At 36.6% G+C, this 19,434-nt stretch overlaps 1 protein-coding gene across 2 annotated transcripts in view; it reads right to left on the bottom strand.

Annotated features, from left to right (window-relative positions):
- LOC140157037 (ski oncogene-like) overlaps positions 1 to 19,231 on the bottom strand; it is an 89,017-nt gene extending 69,786 nt beyond the window's left edge. Inside the window, exon 1 of one of the 2 annotated variants that reach the window (XM_072180100.1) lies at positions 17,994 to 19,231. In XM_072180100.1, coding sequence (XP_072036201.1) covers positions 17,994 to 19,055 — 1,062 coding nt within the window. In that variant the 5' untranslated portion in view covers positions 19,056 to 19,231. The remainder of the gene's footprint in view (positions 1 to 17,993) is intronic. The other variant, XM_072180101.1, reaches the window with a different exon arrangement.
- Positions 19,232 to 19,434: the final 203 nt, after the last annotated feature.

The raw sequence follows: 19,434 nt of genomic DNA, 5'->3' as shown, positions 1-19,434 counted from the left end.
TTCTTCTGCTTCCTACAAAACACGTACGATGGGTTCATAACTTACACACTGCAATATTAATTTCTTATCCGTTAGAATGTGTATTAAAATTTACAAGATATTTCACAGTTATTTTACACATCTTGAACAGGGTATAATTTTAATGAAAAAAAAACGTAGTTTTTGTTTGTTTGTGTGTTTGTTTACCAATATCCATGACAGTTTTTGCCCTGAAAGAGTCTAGTTGAAGCATGGTTGTAGTGTAGAAAATAGACTTGTGAAAACTGTTAGCACTAAACTACAAAACGGAACCCTTTTTAGGTGGAGTACCATCCCCACCGTCAGCATTTTACTGTTTACTATCGGCAGTAAAGAGCAAATCAGTCTGAGTGCTGCATTTGTACTCATTTTCATGGTTTGTGCAAAAATAAACTGTTCCACAAAATTTTTACTCTAGTCTGCAACTTCTCATCCTCAACTCTGAACATCATCTCTGAACATACTATAACTTAGTCAGCACACATCATTACCGAGTCCCTGTAGCTACAGGAATTTCGTCAGATGCTGTGCCACAAAAATTTGATTACACAGAGCTCTCAACCCAGAACCTCGGATTTCCAAGAAATATGCAATTTTTATTATCAAAACTCTTCTTTTTTTTATCAAACCGCTGCTGCGGTCTCAAATGAAGCTTTGCACATGATGGTACAGAATCACTACATGTATGAGCTCAAAACATCTCATCTCCACAGGCAGAGTTTGTTTAGTTCCAATCAATACTGATACATGTAGCTCAAAAATTGACCTCAAGTACAGAGTATGAGTTTTTGTACCAAACACATTCAAAGGTCAACTGCGAGTGTACAACCATACTGAGGTCAAAAAACTTTGTACTGACTATGAGCATATTTCAGATCCTATATTATTATTTTGTATGATGTGAGTGAACATAAAATTTTTATTAATACTGGTAGTGACAGCCAGCTCCATGCACAAAATGCTATAATAGACTTCATATCATAATGAAAAAATATGCATCATGTTCATGCTTGAATACATTTATTGCATTTTCCATCATAAACATTGATCAATTAAAATATTCTCAATCAAAAGTCAATGAATAGGACCTGAAATGCAGTATGGACTTTTCGTTTTATAATAAACAGTAAATTCTTATATCTGGATTTTGAAAAAAAAATATTTTAAATGGTACCTCACATAATAATAATCACCAAAATACATCACTTTGCCTTAATTATAAAATACCAAATGCCATCAGAACAGAAAATCAGGTCTTCACCAAGTCAAATGCACTTTATAAACAATCATGCTAGTTCCACATCCACATGAACTTAATTAATTATTGATTTTTGACTATCAAATATTCAGCACGTTGCACTTCCCAAGAAAAAAAAAAAAAAATTCCCTAAATTACAAATTAACATCGTATTACAATGATTTCCCCCATCCAAATGTTGGCGATGCTGTAATGGCATTGTACGAGTTTTATCAGGATTCTAAAATGTGGGATATTAAATGTACATGTAGATGTAGAAAATATCAGCGGAAACATGCTGATCAAACAATGGAATATTCAACAATTCCGCTCGTTTCCGATCTGGTGAAAAATTTGCATCCACTAAAGCTCTCATTTTGATAACAAATCATGTTACATGAGATGATAAAACAAATCTGCATTACAAAATTGATAAGACACTCCATTTTTCATTGCTTTTTTTTTCTCATTCATACTAATTGTAGTATCATCTAGCGGTACATAAAATGTTCTCAATTCCAACAGTGGTTCCATGAATATATTAGGCACATCTAGGTAAACCTGTATAGAAAGAACTACATGTCCCGGCAGATAAAATTTTGTTGAGATCCTAATGCGACCCAATTTCGTTTCCATATAATTTGGCATGACTGGGAGCGCCGGCAACAGAATTTTACACTTCCCATAATGCATTGCTAAGAAATTGAGCCAGACAACACATGGATCTTGCTCAGGAGATATCTTACATTTCCCATAATGCATTTCTCCCCCGTACTAATTTACTATTACCGGTATATTCACTGCACCATGAAATACCTCAATTACAAGATTTGGATGACTTTCCCTGTACTGAATAGTGAATCAGTACAGGGAAGATATGCATTGTGGAAAGTGTAAGACATCTTATCTGATCTTCTTGAGCTGTTCTTTGCTTTTCGGGGGTGGCTACGGTTCATGTACTAGTAGAACATCAATATACGATACAGAGAATCTCAGAATTAATAATATACTCAAACAAAGCTCAGTGGACAAAACATGTCTTAGTTCATAGACCATGAATAACAAACACATTAAATGCATGAACAAGGCATGTGGGGAGCGCTTTGCCAACATCCAATATAGAGGAACACATCTGGCACTATTCCCATGCAATGTGTATGGGCAAAATGGTGTAAAAACTAGTCTCATCTGAGGGACGAGGGTTGCCGACAAGACAGGTAGTCTGCCGATATTATACATTTTTCATTATTCTACACCCCCCAGATGGTAGAAGAAGAGCATGGGGGGCTTATTCATGGGAGAGCTATTTTACTCAGCCACATGGGCATTTTATTTTAGTCGCAAATTTAGAGTAAATTCACTTTAACTTTCAGAATCACAGAAATCTCATACCTTCATAATGTACACAAGATTTCATCACTGTTCAAGCAAGTAAATGCCATCAAGGAAAATGAAAATTGATGGGTTTGCCCGACAACACACTCATTTGGCTTGACAGCATCATCACATGCACATGTATGCACACTCTCTTCTCCATCTCCCATCTTTCTCGGGAGCTTTATATAGCCTGAAAACTGACTGACACATTTGCATGTTAATAAGGTCATAGGCTTGGTAAGGGCGCCATTAGATTAATGCTAGAGAAACTAGGCTAACCGAGCTAGCTAGGCTTTCTTCATGAAATCGACAGGCAGGTTTCATCGTAGCTGGCTTAGCCTATGCATGCAGGCTACATCGGCGATGCATCAATTTCCACATTTAGGATGGCTGCCTAGATTAACATATCATTTAATACAAAATTTCACAAACTTGGTACATCGTACATTCCTATACAGTGTAAAGATGTTCAAGCATGAATTTTTTTAGATGCCCATGTCAATGATGCTAAAGTGAATGTTGACCAATTGACTCCAGTACATAACTGGAAATAAGAAGAACATATTTCAAAGCTCTGCAAGATTTATCGGTCGTCTAGAATCAGGTTTTCCGTAATTGGAATTTTCCGAGATGAGGAGACAAAATTGCCTAACTGAACACTTCTAAATGAAATTTCCCAAATTCATGGCAATTTTGAATCAACATGTACCTCTGCATTGTACAGCGCTAATTACTATGTGTACAATTTACAGCCATGTGACTTACGTACGTATAGTGTGCTTCGCGAGCTAGGTCATTACTGAATGCACTTCATTCAGAAAGAAGCTAAATTTATCATCAAAATTTTCAAGGCGTGGCGCATGATAAAACCTATTTCGTACAATATTAATTAAACACTACATTGTACATACTTTTGGTTTTAATCTTAAAACAGAGTGACAATTTTATCTGATAAGTCCCAAAATATGTTTTAACTTCAAGATAAATTTGATCAAATTTTAATTCAACTTTTGCTGTTCATCAGATTCCAAACACTCGTTTGCAAAGTGTAACATAGTGATTAACCCGCACAAAGCAATAAGATAATAACGCTAACACCCGCCTTTTGTCGCTTCCTTCAAATTTTTTTTCATCGTTTTTTTTATTTATTCTCCTGTCTCTGTTGGTCAAGCCATCGCTCCCGGCAAGGCCAGACAACAAGCCGGCTGTTTAATGGTTAAGTCCCTAGCCATTGGTCAGTCTCATGGCTGGTCAGCGGACTGGACGTGCATTAATCAATCAATATGATAGCTCAGTGGACATCAATCAATGGACAGTCTACTAATTGAAGTGACCCAGCCATCCTTTCAGGCAAAAGGAAACATTTGGAAACTGGACTTGCACAATTTTATTACGATAACAACGCACTTAGCTTGTTATGCAAGAAGGCCGAAAAGTCCTCTGTAAATTGAATTTGATAGAGAAATGTTATTAAACTGTACGGTCTTCGTTAAATATAGCCTAGCAATTTATGCAAATGATGACATCATGAAATGTACTCTGTACACAAAGCCACCTGTTTATACTGTACAAATTGACGGTCTTTTGTGCTCCCTTTTATTTCACGTACATATGAAGAATTTCTATTCTCTATCTATCTATTTCTTGAGAAAAGATCGTGAACCCTACACAGCCAAGTGAACCAACACATTGCATTATCACTAGAAATGTGTAGTCTTTCACGCATCCATTCTGGCAATCAGAGGAGGAGGTTTTCAACTGGATAGTCACTCAGTCATGTAGTACTATCTTCTGAAGATAGCTATAGATTATTTATACTTGCGTCTGAGACTAGTAATCGCTACATTCTCCGATCACGTTTGACAGAGATGACCTGCTCAAAATAAAGCCAGAGATGCAGGACTGCTGCCTGCTAGTAAAATGCAAATTATGTGCGTGCTTATAAGCGCTTGCATGTTTGTATCTCACCGTAGATATCGTCTTCTCTGGAAGGGTGACATGTGAGCTCATGCTTGAGATAGAAAAAAAATACAGGAAACAAATGAAGAGAATAGATTTCATGGTGCTTGTTGATGGGGGAAATATAGTCGGTCTGGTCTGATTTAAGCCAATGTCTTGAATCCAATATGGTCATTTTCACGGTAAAGGGTGTAACTTTGGATTTTTAACATTTTAATCCGTAGTATTCTAATAAAGCCACAGAATTCCATGATTTTTGGCCACATAAGTCATTTAGTTAGCAGCTACCTTGGGTAGCATAATCAGCTTTGGGAGTTACTGCGTTCAGTTTTAGCAGGCTTAATTGTACCTAATAGTGCTATTTTGAAAAACAATAAAAAACAGTAACATTTTGTAAAACCCTGTGTTTTCTTCAGTTAGTTCATGGATAATTTTTCTTATCCTGAAAGTACAGTCATATGTTCAGTAAACACTGCCACATTAGATTTAATTGTGAACAGCCCTGTATTTTTGAGAACCGGACTTGATATTTGTCGCTTCGGAGGTTTATTTTCCGTTAACAAATGTTAACAAACTTTGTGGGTGTAGCTTTGGTTCATAATTCTTGGTTATTTCTTCACTTCTTCTTGATTCATAACAGTTGTTATCTTAACTTAAAATGGGTAACAAAAATTAGTCGATTTGCAAGCTTTTAAAATTTTTATAAAATCTTGACTTCAAAGAGCCGTTTTTCCGTTAACTTTTTGAAGCCTCCAAACAAACTGTTCAGCAAGCTTGTGCAAATATAAATAAAAGAGCTCATCCAATCTATTTATCAAAATGTAGCAAAAGTAGATCCTCAAGTGACTTGTTTTTAAAGCGTGGAGATATATATCACCGTTTGAAAATGGGACCCAATACAAACTTTCCGTTAACAATTGAAGCCTCCGAAACAAATGAAGCCTCCGAAACAACAATAAGATTAATTATCATCTATGCATATCTAAATTGGTGTTTCATACTGATATCTGCATTGTAATCGTTATATTATGGTTAATGTTTGAAAAATATACTGATACCCAAAAAGCCTGTTTCGGAGGCTTCACATGAAAAAAACACCATACTTAACAAATGGGTGAAAAAGTTAACATGCTATAAATCTACAATATCTGCCGCATAGAATCATTGATTCAATACACACAAGAAAATAACAGCTTAGATGATCCCAACAGTGTTGTTTTAAAAAAAAACACTTTTGCAGTGTTTAGCCATTGTTAACATGAAGCCTCCGAAACAAAAAAAATGACTTGCTGTGATAATTTAATTTTTGTCACAACTGAAATTCAATACTTAGAAGCAAAGCATGAAAATGGGTAATTGTGATATTTTTTTACCTATTTTTTATGTCAACTTGTAGTAGTTAGCCAAATATTTTACTTTTATGATCACCTGTGTTGTTAACTGAAGCCTCCGAAACACAAATCGCTTGAATTGCCAATTTTAAAAAATAACTCCAATTTCTGTGAAACTTGGCTGGGAGGTTCCTTTCATCAAGTAGTATTTGTACATGAAGTTAGACATTCAAATTATTTTAGGAACCCAATTAAAACTTAAAAATATGTTTCAGGTTTGGAAATTTCCATTGTAAATGACACTTGATGTTAAAAATTTTCAAAACTGCAATTACAAACATAGCAAAACATGGTATAAAATTTAACTTATTATCTGTTGACTTACTTTGGAATGGGATTTCACATGTATTACAGCTTTCTTGTCATAGTTTTCTGACGTTATGTAAAATACATTTTTTCTTAGATTTTTAACCAAAATGTTATGGAAATGTCAAATTTTTATTAGAAATCAAAAGGTTTAAGCCTTGAAACATTATTTTACTGGAATTTAAGTTGCTTCTATGCATGATTTCAGTAAACAGAAACATATATAAGTGGTTTGAAATTTTGACTCTAAAAATCAAAAGTTACACCCTTTACTGTGAAAATGACCATATATAAATGATGAAGTTACCATTTTTGCAACAGTCCGAAACACCAATAGTCAGAATATGAAATGCTTCAGTTCGACACACATGCCTTTTCCATTTTGGACTGGTGCACATCATCCCTCACCCTTTTTTTTCTCTTGACTACATGTAGCGCACAGGTCTACAGTCACTTTTGCACCCCTGTTACCCTATAGGAATTTTGTGTTGTCTGTCTAGCAATGCACCAAGATCCACAACATGCTCATTCAGGGGCACAGTTCTTTAACCCCAATACATATTTGTACATTCATTGAAAGACCTTTGAAAAATTTGGGTACAAAAACTCATACTCCGCAACTTGAGGTCTAATTTTGCACTGTGATTGTTTAATTGAGGTTATTGGAGTATGCCATTGGGATGAGGCTATTGACCATAGTGATGGAGATGAACGATGTCAGTGACTCAGAAAAGCGCCATACCTTTTTCTATGAATGTAAGCACTTGTATATATATTTGTTTGTTATTTTCCAATAGAATTTAATTTGAAATTGTAAGCCATTTAATTCCATAGATGCATGTAACTGTCATAACCGTCAGACAGTCTGACTGTAGAATATACAATTTTTCCAAAAAATATTTGACAGCCGCTCTCTTTCAGCTTACAAATTATTTGAAAGGTTATATTAAGGGTGAACTCACTTCCTCTGACTAATGTGTACTGCTGACCATCAAATTTGGCTCATTATTTTTATAACTGACCGGTAGTATCCGAGCTACCAGGATATGGCCGAGGAGTGACCGATGGTGTCCACCTTACGGTTGACAAGCCTGGTCAATCCTGTTAGCCACATGAGATTTTGTCGTTTCAACTTCGGTATGGAAACGCAGAGCCATAAGGCGGATTGACCAGTTTAGCCTGAATAATTTCTGTCCCAACATTTTATAGCTGCACATTAAGTCGCAAATTGAGGCCAATGTATGCTGTTTACGGGGCTGTTGTTAGGCAAGGGACAGGATTCACAGGAAACGATCAGAAAAGCGTGAACGATGTATTAATGGACGGCCAGCTCTGCTGGAATGTATTGCCATTGGCCAACATGACCTAATTCTACCTCCTGATGTAATCAACGTCATCGCCAAAATGAATTTTCAAATTTCTTTACAGGCCAATCGGTCGCATTTCCAATGGCATAGTTCAGAAGTCTCTGTATAAAAAAAGGCATTGCTTGAAATTTGACCTGGGAATTGATGTACCCAACATTCAAAGGATGTTATACATGTACACCCAACTAGTAGTAGCAGATGAAACCTTGAAATTGTGCAATTCTAACGAAGTAGTTGGAATATTCTTGCAAACCTGGTTTTAAATTCAATCTTTTCAACCTTGTACCCTGGTAATCTATAGCCGATCAATTTTCCCCTGAAAATTCCCTTTTTATCATGTAAATCTTTAACCACAGTTATTTGCTTTTTTGCTACAAATGCTGCATTTCTAGTTTTTTAATTTTTTTTGTCGCATCAGTTTTTCACACAAAAATGCAACAAGGTACACACACCCAGCCACTCTAGTTTCTGTGAGTGTGCCGTACACTTACAGTAATTTGTAACACAGACTGTACAATTACTGATATCAAATACACAAATTGTTTGTTTTTTAATGTTTTTAAGAAAAATACCATCCGCCTAATTACGCAAGCCAACCATGCAACTTGAACTCTACAGGTATGCACTTTTCGACATGAATATGTACAGCAGGCTGAAATCACCCAAATGCAGGGTTGTCACTAGACTGAATTTAGTGCCGGCTAAATTTCCATGATATTTGTCCAAAATACTCTCATGCGCCACTTTCCAGCTGTTTTTAGGGTAAAAAGTACAATTTCTCTACTTTAGTGCCGGTTGGCAAGTCCTCATATTCCCTTGAGTGCCGGTTGGTCTGCCTGAGTGCTGGTTACTACCGACCGGCACCGACCAGTGTAGTGACAACCCTGCCCAAATGCCTTGTTGATATGAAGGCCACTGCATCTGTCATGGATTTCAAGGTGACTCGGAGCCAATTAATTAAAACTAGATCATGGTTGAATTAATTAGGCACATATTCTGCAGGTTTGTTATGAGTCTATTGAACAGCAAATGCTAAGGTCACATTTAAATTACATTGAGCAATGTACAGATATGTAGGGCTACATGGCAAGTCTCAAATAAATGGTTTGCAATATGAAATCTAAATTGATAGGCCCTGCATTTATTCATTTTGTGTGTATATTTTTAGAGTGCATAAAAATGATTTTGATTCCAAAATTCCTATTCTGTTCCAAAGCACCATTAAATATATTTTAGACTTGATCTGCATTAATTCCAGTAGTTGGGATCACCCATAGATATGACACAATTAATGTAGGCTCCCTTCTTGATCATAATTTAGTAATATGCCAAATTCTACACCTTCGTCTTTCCAATAAATAATGCCATTTACTTTGTCTCTCTCAAAGTGAGAGTTCATATAAATCATAACCTCAGCAGAATTACGTGCAGACCTTGAGGTTGAGCAATTTTCAACTGGACTCCACAGCCAACCAAGACTTCAACTTGACCTTCAATGCTATGATATTTTTACATTGCAAAAATTTTGCCCAGAGCACCGCCCACCGAGCTCATTATGTTCAGTCACAGGAGAGAGCCCAGACACAGGGCAATTGAAATTCCCAGTCTATGACTGCGCTCTCAACAGTCCCACGCACACTCCAGTAACACCACTCACTATGAACCACAATGGCCTCATCCCAGTGGCATAGTTTAATAACCTCAATCACACAATCATTGCACAATTTGACCTCAAGTTGCAGAGTATGAATTTTTGTACCCAAATTTTCAAAGGCCATGCAATGAATGTGCAAATGTATTGGGGGTAAATAACTGTGCCCTGATAGATGAGCGTGTTGTGGATCCTAGGGACTGATGCAATACCAGGAAATGAGAGGACACTGGGAACCAGCGACCATATCAGTCTGGTGTCCAGACAAGAAATGTCACAATCAAGATTACTGCATATTTTAGTGTATTTAATTGTTCACAAAATAATTTTCTTTTTGAACAGTTTGGGGGTTTGAACAGTTTGGGGGTTTGAATGATTTTATTTGATGCATTTTGGTTCGAATGGCTAAACCTTTTACCCGGTGAAAAAGCTAGTTCTGCAGGCTTTTAAATACACATGGTACACACTCTTCAGAGTAAAAAACACAGAAAGTGTGCAAATAAAACTGCAAAATTCCTCTCACTATACATACAAGTTCAGAGTGTGGTAGACCTATATCTACACAGTGATCTGCACATTAAGTGTGATAAGTGTGATAAGTGTGATATAAATGTGGTGATATGGAATTTTAATATTCCACCAGTGCAATTATCATGATTACAATTGCAAGGGTTGATTTGATCATCAATAGGTCTGTCATCATCACATGGTAAAAGGTATACAAAAAAATCCACAAAATATGGTGAAATAATTGCTACTCACAATTTTGGAATTGCTACTCAAATATGAAAGTGAGTAGCAGTTTTTGCTACACAAAAAAATAGATGAAAATCGAACACTGTACAGTACGTATTCCTGTACAACTTTGTTTAAACAAATTTTAGGATTGAATAACTCTGACAGTGACATGTCAACACACAGACCCTAGAAAATGTGGTCAACATATGAGCTAAACCATAACTTACCAGAAATAATAGGTATGATGTTAGTCCCTGATGTTAAGACCTATAATACATTAATTTTACTAAAATCTGACCCAAATTGTTCTAAACAAACAATAGTCAAGCAAGACAACCAGTGGTGGCTGCAAGATCCCATACATAGGCCTAAATGCACTCACATGTAGACCTTGGCCTAATTTACAAACAACAATGTGTAGTTAAATATTAGTCCACAGTTTTATTCTTCTTCACGTACTTGTTTTACTTTAAAAACATCAAGGTTGTAAGACAATGTTCTTTTGCACACAAACCACCAAATATGTCATCATATTGTGCACTCTATACATGTACATGTAGGGTCAGAAAACTGTCCAATTGAAGTTTTTGGTAGATAGATATTCGTATGTGTAACAACTTCCCTGGTATAACTTGGCTTTTGACTCACTGACTTGTTGTTATCATCAGTAGACAGTACGAGCGCTTCTTAATCTCATAAACTATAGAACTTTTTACCACCCTACTTCATTTCGAACATTTATGGTACATCAGTTGGAAATTGTAGATGACATTGACAAATGACAACCTTGCATGTTGTATGAATTTTGAAGAACATGTAGGCCCAATGCACAATTTATTTAATACGCATAAAAGTTGCTGTTCTGTACATGCCTTTTCAGCTGCAGAATAGACGTTTTTGTGTGTTGTTGTGTATTAAAGTAGTAAGAAGGGACAAGGACTGCGCAAACCGCAGGGACAGGGCACAGTGTCTTCGACCCTATATCTTCATGGCAGGAATCGCCATGGTAGGTTAAATCCACAGCCACGATTAGCCATTTGGTTCAAACCTTTAAAGCTCTTTTAAACTAATAATTAGTCGAGGGACATAACTAAGGCTACTCACAATAGCCGGGTAATCGATCTTGGTTGTGCGTGATTAAGCTTGTATACCCCATTGAGGTCAATGGTCATCGACTTTTATACTGCCTACAGTGAGTGCAGCTGTACTACACGCTGCACGCTGTAGTCCATAACAGGACCAACGCAATATAAAATGGTCAAATTTTGAGTTCAAAGCGCACGGCCAATTTTCAAAGCGCATTCTAGCGACTATCATATGTTCAACACATGTTTCCAAGTTTATGAGACCAAATCTGGTTTCTTGAGAAAAAAATCATGACGGGAGATATTCATCATTTTCTAACCCGGTATCAGAAGATTTTCGTCTGATATCAAAATCGTGCATAGCAATTCACGTGTATCGATCCCGTGTATTCATTTTAGTGTCCCTTCTGCACCAAATAATTATTAGCCAGGCGGTGTCGGTGTGCAGGGTACGATCAAGATTATCAAACACGCCATGTGCTTCATGTTTCAGTCTCCAGAGTGAACGAGGTAAGACTTCTGTAAAAGAAACCATATGCACCCTCCTGAATTAAGGCGGAAATGGAATCTGACATTGTCTTCCTCCTGCGTCAACCCGATACTACTTATCAACTTTTTCAATTTGATCCGAGCAAGTCTTTGGAAATAGAAAACCCAGAATGTATTCCTTTCAGCTTAAAATTTAAATCTAATAATTTACACAGTGTTCAAAAATCTGAAATGGAAGTTTGATCATTGCACCAAACCACAACACAAGCCTGTCTACTTCTAAACTTGAATCACAATGCAACACTGGAAATGCAAGAAAACTAAATTCTCTCTAACAGATGGGGAACACCCTCAGTTATGTAATCCTGTTTGCAGAAACAATGTCATTCTATTAGGCCCCTAACAGTATTGATCTACAGTACTGAGTCATTTAATATTAAAATATAAACGCAGCATTCACATTCAATGTCTGATAATTAGAACTTATCAATAATGATAATAATCTAATTACGATATATGTTCATTATTGTATTGAATATTTCAGGCAGACACTCAAGTTGCAGAGTATGAGTTTTTGTACCCAAATTTTCAAAGGTCATTCAATGAATGTACAAATTTGTATTGGGATAACCGGATTAAAAAACTGTGCCCTGATAGATGAACATGTTGTGATCCCAGTTATTCCTAGTGTAAGTAGACAAAGACATAAGATTTAACACAAAGACATTGCCAACCTGCCAATTTAATGAAACACGTAAAAACCAAATCAATATGCAGAAAAAGACCACTTTTCAAACCAAAGGGAAATGAGAATGAAGGTCATCATATTATCTCCGCAGTCAAATAAATTCAGTGCTTCAACTAAAATAGACAATGCACATGCCTGGCTACCAAATCATAATTCACGATTCAATCATTTTCTAAGCAAGAATTTCAGAAGAATTCCCTATATCACAGAGGAGGTGAAGACATGGTGATACGCCTGACGTCATGACCTTGACGGTCTTTTGTATGGTCACATGGTGGCATATTGTTGGTTGATTCACTGGACCGTATATTTCTGTGAACCATAAAATATTGTGTGTTATGACGGTGGGTTTTTTTTGTGTTCTTGTTCAGCATGTTCAGGTGATAGAAATTATTGTGTGCCCTTTTGCGGGTGAGACATATTGAAAGGCTGGTAGTGGACTTGGTATATTATCTGGACAGGATTTTGTCAAGTTTGTGAATATAATAATTATTCAGTAGACATGCTAGACTGAACCTTATTGAATCCCCATACACGTATATGTATAAAATCGATAATAATATCGGTTTTCAGGACCATATGGAAAATAGTCTCGACACAGTACAAACGATGTGCGAAAATAACATTGATCACCATTTTTTATGTTGTCCGTATAAAACCATATTTTATACATTTGTTATTTTGACAAAGCCCGCTTGAAATCAATACCGGTATATCAAAATCAATATTCTTTCAAAATATTGTTTCATTTCTGTAATTAAAAGACAATGGGAAAAACACAGTAGGCCTACCGTGAGTTCACTACATCATACATGTATAATGATATGATTATGGATGGAAATATTTTGGGTTTTCCCCCACAAAGAGAAACATTTAATGTATAAAATACATGTATGTAAGGTGTACCCAGGTGGGGGGATAATAATTTGAAAGAATTATAACGAATATAGTTGACTTTAGTCAAATATCCATGGTATAAATGCGAGTCCTATACAGGTAAGTACTTGGACAAACGTCAAACGTTGCTAAAATCTGCAATGGGTGTGGTCAATGACGAACATCAGCAAACTCGGTGCCGTAAGATTTTAAAAATTAATGTCAAAGAAATGATCAAAATAAAGATACAACATGTACATTGTAGGCCTACCTGGTTATTAATGCAATAGATCAGATCATCCCAGATGTCAGGTGAATATTACTAACTGAATGCGCAGTTTGCGCCGTATCTCGAGTCTATACAAAATGGCTACTTCGTAAGCGCAACACGAAAAACGACTAGTAACGTGTACGACTTGGCTACTACAATGTATGTGACCGACCGCCAGCGCCCTATACGCGAGAACAGAATTACATAGTCATTGTACAATGCACACAACCGTCGGCGCTTTTCAATACGTTAGCACCTTCGAACAATTAATTTTTGTTTCCTACACAAAACAATCATTTCAATGTCTGAAAAAAAATATGTTCGGATACATACCAGTCGATAATTTTACAGTCTGTAACTTTGCTGAATGCGAAAGAACAATGAAGTCATGAAACATGACCGTAATGTTTTGATGAATTGTTGTCTGGCAACCTGTACATTGTACGTCATTCCACCATTTTGTAAATGCCTTCTACGTGCACAGACACACTACCCTAACCTCAAATGAACCAAAACACTATGCTTCATCGTGCCAATGAGGGCGCTATTGTCATTTTAAAGATGAGCGATAATAAACAACCGCATTAACAATGACACACATTGTGCGGTGAATGCATTGCACTTTTCTACATTAATCACTGTTCACTGCGTGTCAATGTGTTTTTGTGTCGAAACTCGTGTCTAGGTGAAGCTAGCATGCTCAATTTTTTTCGTATGTACCATAATTGTTTTTCATTTGTGTTGATTTGAACTTGTCCCAACTTGCTATGGCTGTGTGCCAATTTCAAATGTTTCTAGTGCCTTCCAATATATGGTGTACAATTCACAACCTATAGAAAATGCATCTATAGACAAAAAGTCACTTTCTACAAAAGGTTCAATCATGTAAAACAGTTAGTGTCATTGTCCCCACATTACGTTTTAACATAACTCTGTGTGGGCAGTTGTTTTCACACTGGCGGCATAAGTCTGCAGCGCTGGTCTCGGTATTATGTTGGCAAAGCCCTGACGTCAGTTTCAAACGAACACATTAATGCTCAATTCTTTACACACGGATCTGTATCATGTGTTCAATTCGGTCGTCAACCCTACTTTGCACTATTATCACCTCGGACTGACTATGTTTTGTTCAGCTTCAAATTGGGTGGCTGTGAACTGAAAATTACTCAGCTTGAGCCGGGTAAACATACCGATGGCCCATTAATAGTGTTCTTGGTATAAACATAACAACATAAAAGGGAACAGTTTTTTGAATGTCAGTATTCAAAATGGGCAAAAACCACAATTGCGGCGTATCATGAACGGACCTTAACAAGGGAGGAAGAGTCCAAAAATATCAATTTATGAACTCTTGTTTTCACGTTTTGCAATGATTTTGTAAAAAATTATGCTTCTTTTTATTTAAAAAAACAAAAAAATTAGGGAGATTTCCCTCAATTTTGATAAAATTATTACTTTTGGCCTACCATTCCAAATTGACAACAAGAAATAGTTATTTCCTGTTTTTTTGGACAAAATAGTCGATATTAAAGCACAAATTTGTTTTGCATCCTTATTATACCCAACAAGAAATTTGTGATTTAAAATAGTGGAAAAATGGGTGTTTGTGACATATATTTTGCAAAATTTTCTGACTCCGAGGGGGAACCCACCTTTGGCACCCCCAAGGATGGCCCACCACAATTTTTTTCAATTTTCACCCCCACCCCCAATGTTGAAAATCTTTTAAGCCAATGATTTTCACTTCACTCATAGATTTTAAATGCTTCACTCTACCCAAAAAAAAAATTCGTAATCAAGAGTCTAAACTTTGTGCAGCAGAGCTGTGATCAGACTGACAGACCAGGAATGATGTCAGCCAGCCATCATCTCTGGGACGTACTTGACCGAAAAGGTCACAGGCGAGGTCAACAAGATTTTGAAATTAATTGAAACAGATCTGTCTGTTTCAGTTCATCTCTCCTAGCCCTACTAATCACTTCCCCTGTGAATTAAAAAATTAAAAATATCTCAACTTGTGTATTATAGTGTAAAGTTATGAGTGCTATCCAGTGTGAAATTTATTCAGCGGCTGAGGGCGAGAGATGGGAAGTCTGCTTGGGATTGGGGTGATGTAGACTACAATGCATCAAAAATTAATAGTTTGTATAAAACTTCATGAAACTTGATTCAATAAAATATTCAAAACATGATTATTGTTTGTTTGTTGCTGTATGGTTTTTTGTTTCAATTTGAACTTCTTAATATTTCTTTTAAAATATGTTACTGTTAGGCCCCCAAAAATAAAATGTTGTGTTGCCCTCAAGTGGGAAAATGGAAAGTTGGGTCGGTCGGTCGATTTTTTTTTATTGTCATTTTTTTTTAAACAGCTCCCCCAAGGTGTGAACTCTTCCTTCCTCCAAGTAAAGGTTTTTATAAAAACTACAACTTTCAAAAAAAGTTTAGAAAACAAAACATATTGATTGTTACGTTCCATTCACTACAAAAATATCCACTTCCATCATCACATGACCATTGAGTGAAGCAGTCTGATACATATTGATGAATATCAAGTATTGATCAAGTATTGATCGATGATCTTTTCAAAAGGTGGACAAGGCTAGGTCAGTATTTTTCACTGAATAAGAAAAGTACACTGTGATCATCATCAATTTTCTATTGTTCAACTTTTCTATTGCTCAAGTTGTGCTAATTCAATAATAGTGTATTACTACAGAGGGTATCTTTCGCTTCCCAGAATCCTTTGCAACATGATGCGTCATCTCATTAGAGCAAAGGATATATAAGTTTGTACAAGCATGGACGTACTAAATCTTCACATTGTTTACACTACACATTGTTTTCAAGTTGTGAACGGAGGAACTCGATAGTCATCATGATCATTTTGCAAGATCTAACTGGATCTGCTCTGTTCATTCATTGATTTGTTGATTTCATCACTATTGACCCATGTTGCACATTAGATAGCAGATCAGTACATGAAATTAAAATGGTAGAAATGCATTATGGGAAGAGCAAGATATCCTTTCTGGTGTATTACTATTTTGGCTAAACCTTTGACCATTAGCATGTAAATTATGTCTGTGACTATGGGTTTAACTGTAGGATTGTGGATTTGGTATCTAATTATGTTTCCTTTGGCTAGACTGGCTAATTGGACTGGGTTGCAGGTTTCTTGGCATAATAATAAATGAAGAATCATCATTCCCTTTGACCAAATTTATAGGAAGATTTTACGTGAAATGATATGACAATTTGTTTTAAAACCACAAGCTGGTTACAAGCTGTGGAATATTTTTATAACAATTAAATTATTTTGTTTCAACAACAGTTGCATGAATTTGAATGGATTATGTAATGTTCACTATTTCAAATTCAAGGTAATGCTACAATTACAATTTACATTTTTACACAATCATAGATGATGTAAAAATAATTATCTACATGTAGGATAAAAATTACACAATATATCAACATATTTGCCAAGATTCAACAAAACAAGATATATGCATGCACCGTAAAATGCAGTGAAATGTGTATTTTTTAGTACCGGTAAGAATTTCTGCAAAAATAATTCTTAATTAATTATTTAATTTACAGTTTCTTCTCTCTGATATCAACCATTCAATTTTGTAAACAGTTTTTCTTTCATGATAATAAATTATCTGTTTTTAATCATTGTTTTTAAAATAAATATTCGTAATTAATTAGTCATCTTAATTTATAATATCTATGTAATTATTCAATTGTACCGTACCATATATTCTACCAATAAGTAGGCCTAATGGGTACGGTACTACTTCAGTCAATTTTTTTCTGTGTATGGGGGGGGGACTTATTTAAAATTAGTGGAATGTCATATTTATTATAAATTTATAAACAAACATTCAGAATCCAAAATTGCCATAATCCTAGTAGTATTACTGGAATAAAGAAGGCAACATTTATTTGGATGTTTGATAGAATTTTAAGTTGTGTACCTGTGCATTGAAAAGAGGGGTGCCTAACAGTAGTCACTCAAAAATTCTGTAGGGGTGCTTTTAATAGGGATGGATGCTTTTAGTTGAATATCATGGTATTGGCAGTGATACAATGTAGCCTAAACTTGTAATTTTGTGGAATATCTATAAATCCAGGCTCAAGTGTATTGTGAACCCATGTGACCCGCTAATACGGACATCTGTCAAAAAACGTGTGCGGGTATGGGCTAATTTACTATGTACCGCACCAGAGCTAGTAAATCACGACTATCCTAGTCCCAATTTTTACTGGAGTTCATTGAAATACAATGCTTGCTCAGCTCAAACGCTGCGTAGGTTACCTGTTCCATGACCGATGTGGAAATGTACAAATATGACAAAAAAAGTTGAGTACCGTACCAGCCCCGGTTATGAATCCCAAGTCATCCTCTTGTGACACTAGCTATAGGCACGACTAAATTAATCAGAAAGTTTACGAAAAATTTTAACCTCTGACCTACCTGTTTTCTCTTGAAACGGCTGACGTAATCAAACTTTGATTTCATCTCATCCAGCCAATTACGGTATTTTTCCTCAGGATGCTGATCTTTTGACAGAAGCAGATAACTCCTCCAATTTGCCGAATCGAAACCCCAGTGACACGTACGATTTTCCCTACCCTTGTGCGAATGTACAACAAATTTCTGTGGTGAAAATGTCATTCCGCATTCGTCACATTCAATGCATGGACAATGCGGAGTCTGATAAAGTTCCGGGTTGAAGACTCCGCGACATTTTCCGAAACATTCATGGTAAACTTTAATTGTGTGCTCTCCTTGTCTCTTTGAACTGTCCCCTTTTGACGACATTGAATACCTTTTGTCTAGGACTCCGTACAGAAGCGCGTTTCCAAGACGTTCTGCATCTGTCTTCGTAATCAGTCCACAGCTCGGAGCGCTGAATGGCAGGACTCCGGTAACTTTCAGGATCTCAAGCTGTTCCGGACTACATCTGGAACAGTAAATATGAAGTTCATCACATACACCATTGATCTGTTGAAGACTGAATTCCCTCAACACACTGTTGAGGATCTGTGGCAGACAAAGCCTCTTCTCACCACCAACAATAAAACAGGCGATGGTCTCGCCTTCCAAAATAGTCTCTGACTTTTCCGATGGAGACTGATCAATTGGTGTAAACACGGGCATTTGTTGGATCGGGAATGGCGGTGGGTGTAACATGTCCGACTCAAAATCCATGTATTTCAAGATCTTCTCTTTCTCTTGTGAAGAGGCAGCAGCCGCTGCTGCTGCTGCTGATTTCATGTCCCTAATTCGTTGCTGTTGCTGACGATGCTCATGTGCTGCTGCGGCTGCCGCGGCCATGTGTTGGGCATGTTGAGCCACTACAGCACGTGCATTCTCGGCTTCCATGTCGGCTAACTTGCTCAACAGTCCGGCATTCATCGCATCGGGCCAACTATATCGACTCGGTCCTCCCAAACTGGACATAGCAACATTCTGATAATTCTTCAACACTTTCTCCAAACTTGGATTAAACGGCTGGGACTGGTGTTGCTCCATATCAGCCGCGAAAATATGGTAAAATCAACGCTGAAAATTCGACTCTATCGCTCTGTGTTGCTCGCTTGCTCAATCGCTATAATATTGTGTACACAACATAGCATGTCTCAATGCATGCAGACAACTCTATTGGTGTGTTGTGTCTGTGCGCTGTGTAGTCTACTTGGCGGCGGGTCTCCTCAAATGCAAAGTGGCTCTTCCAACTTACTCCCTCTGGAACACAGTCTGCCCGCGACAGTCGACATACATTATCTACACAATTGGATCGCATACCAATTATTTTGTTTGCGGTATAAATTTATATTAAAAACTGGAACTAATTGTTGTTGCTCGTACTAATTTTAGAATTTCTTGGTTATTTATTAATGTAGTGTGTTTG

Source organism: Amphiura filiformis, chromosome 7, assembly GCF_039555335.1.
Source record: "Amphiura filiformis chromosome 7, Afil_fr2py, whole genome shotgun sequence".
In the NCBI taxonomy this organism is placed as follows: Eukaryota; Metazoa; Echinodermata; class Ophiuroidea; order Amphilepidida; family Amphiuridae; genus Amphiura; species Amphiura filiformis.
The sequence above is the reverse complement of the archived record's forward strand: the minus strand, read 5'-3'. Positions and strand labels throughout refer to the sequence as shown.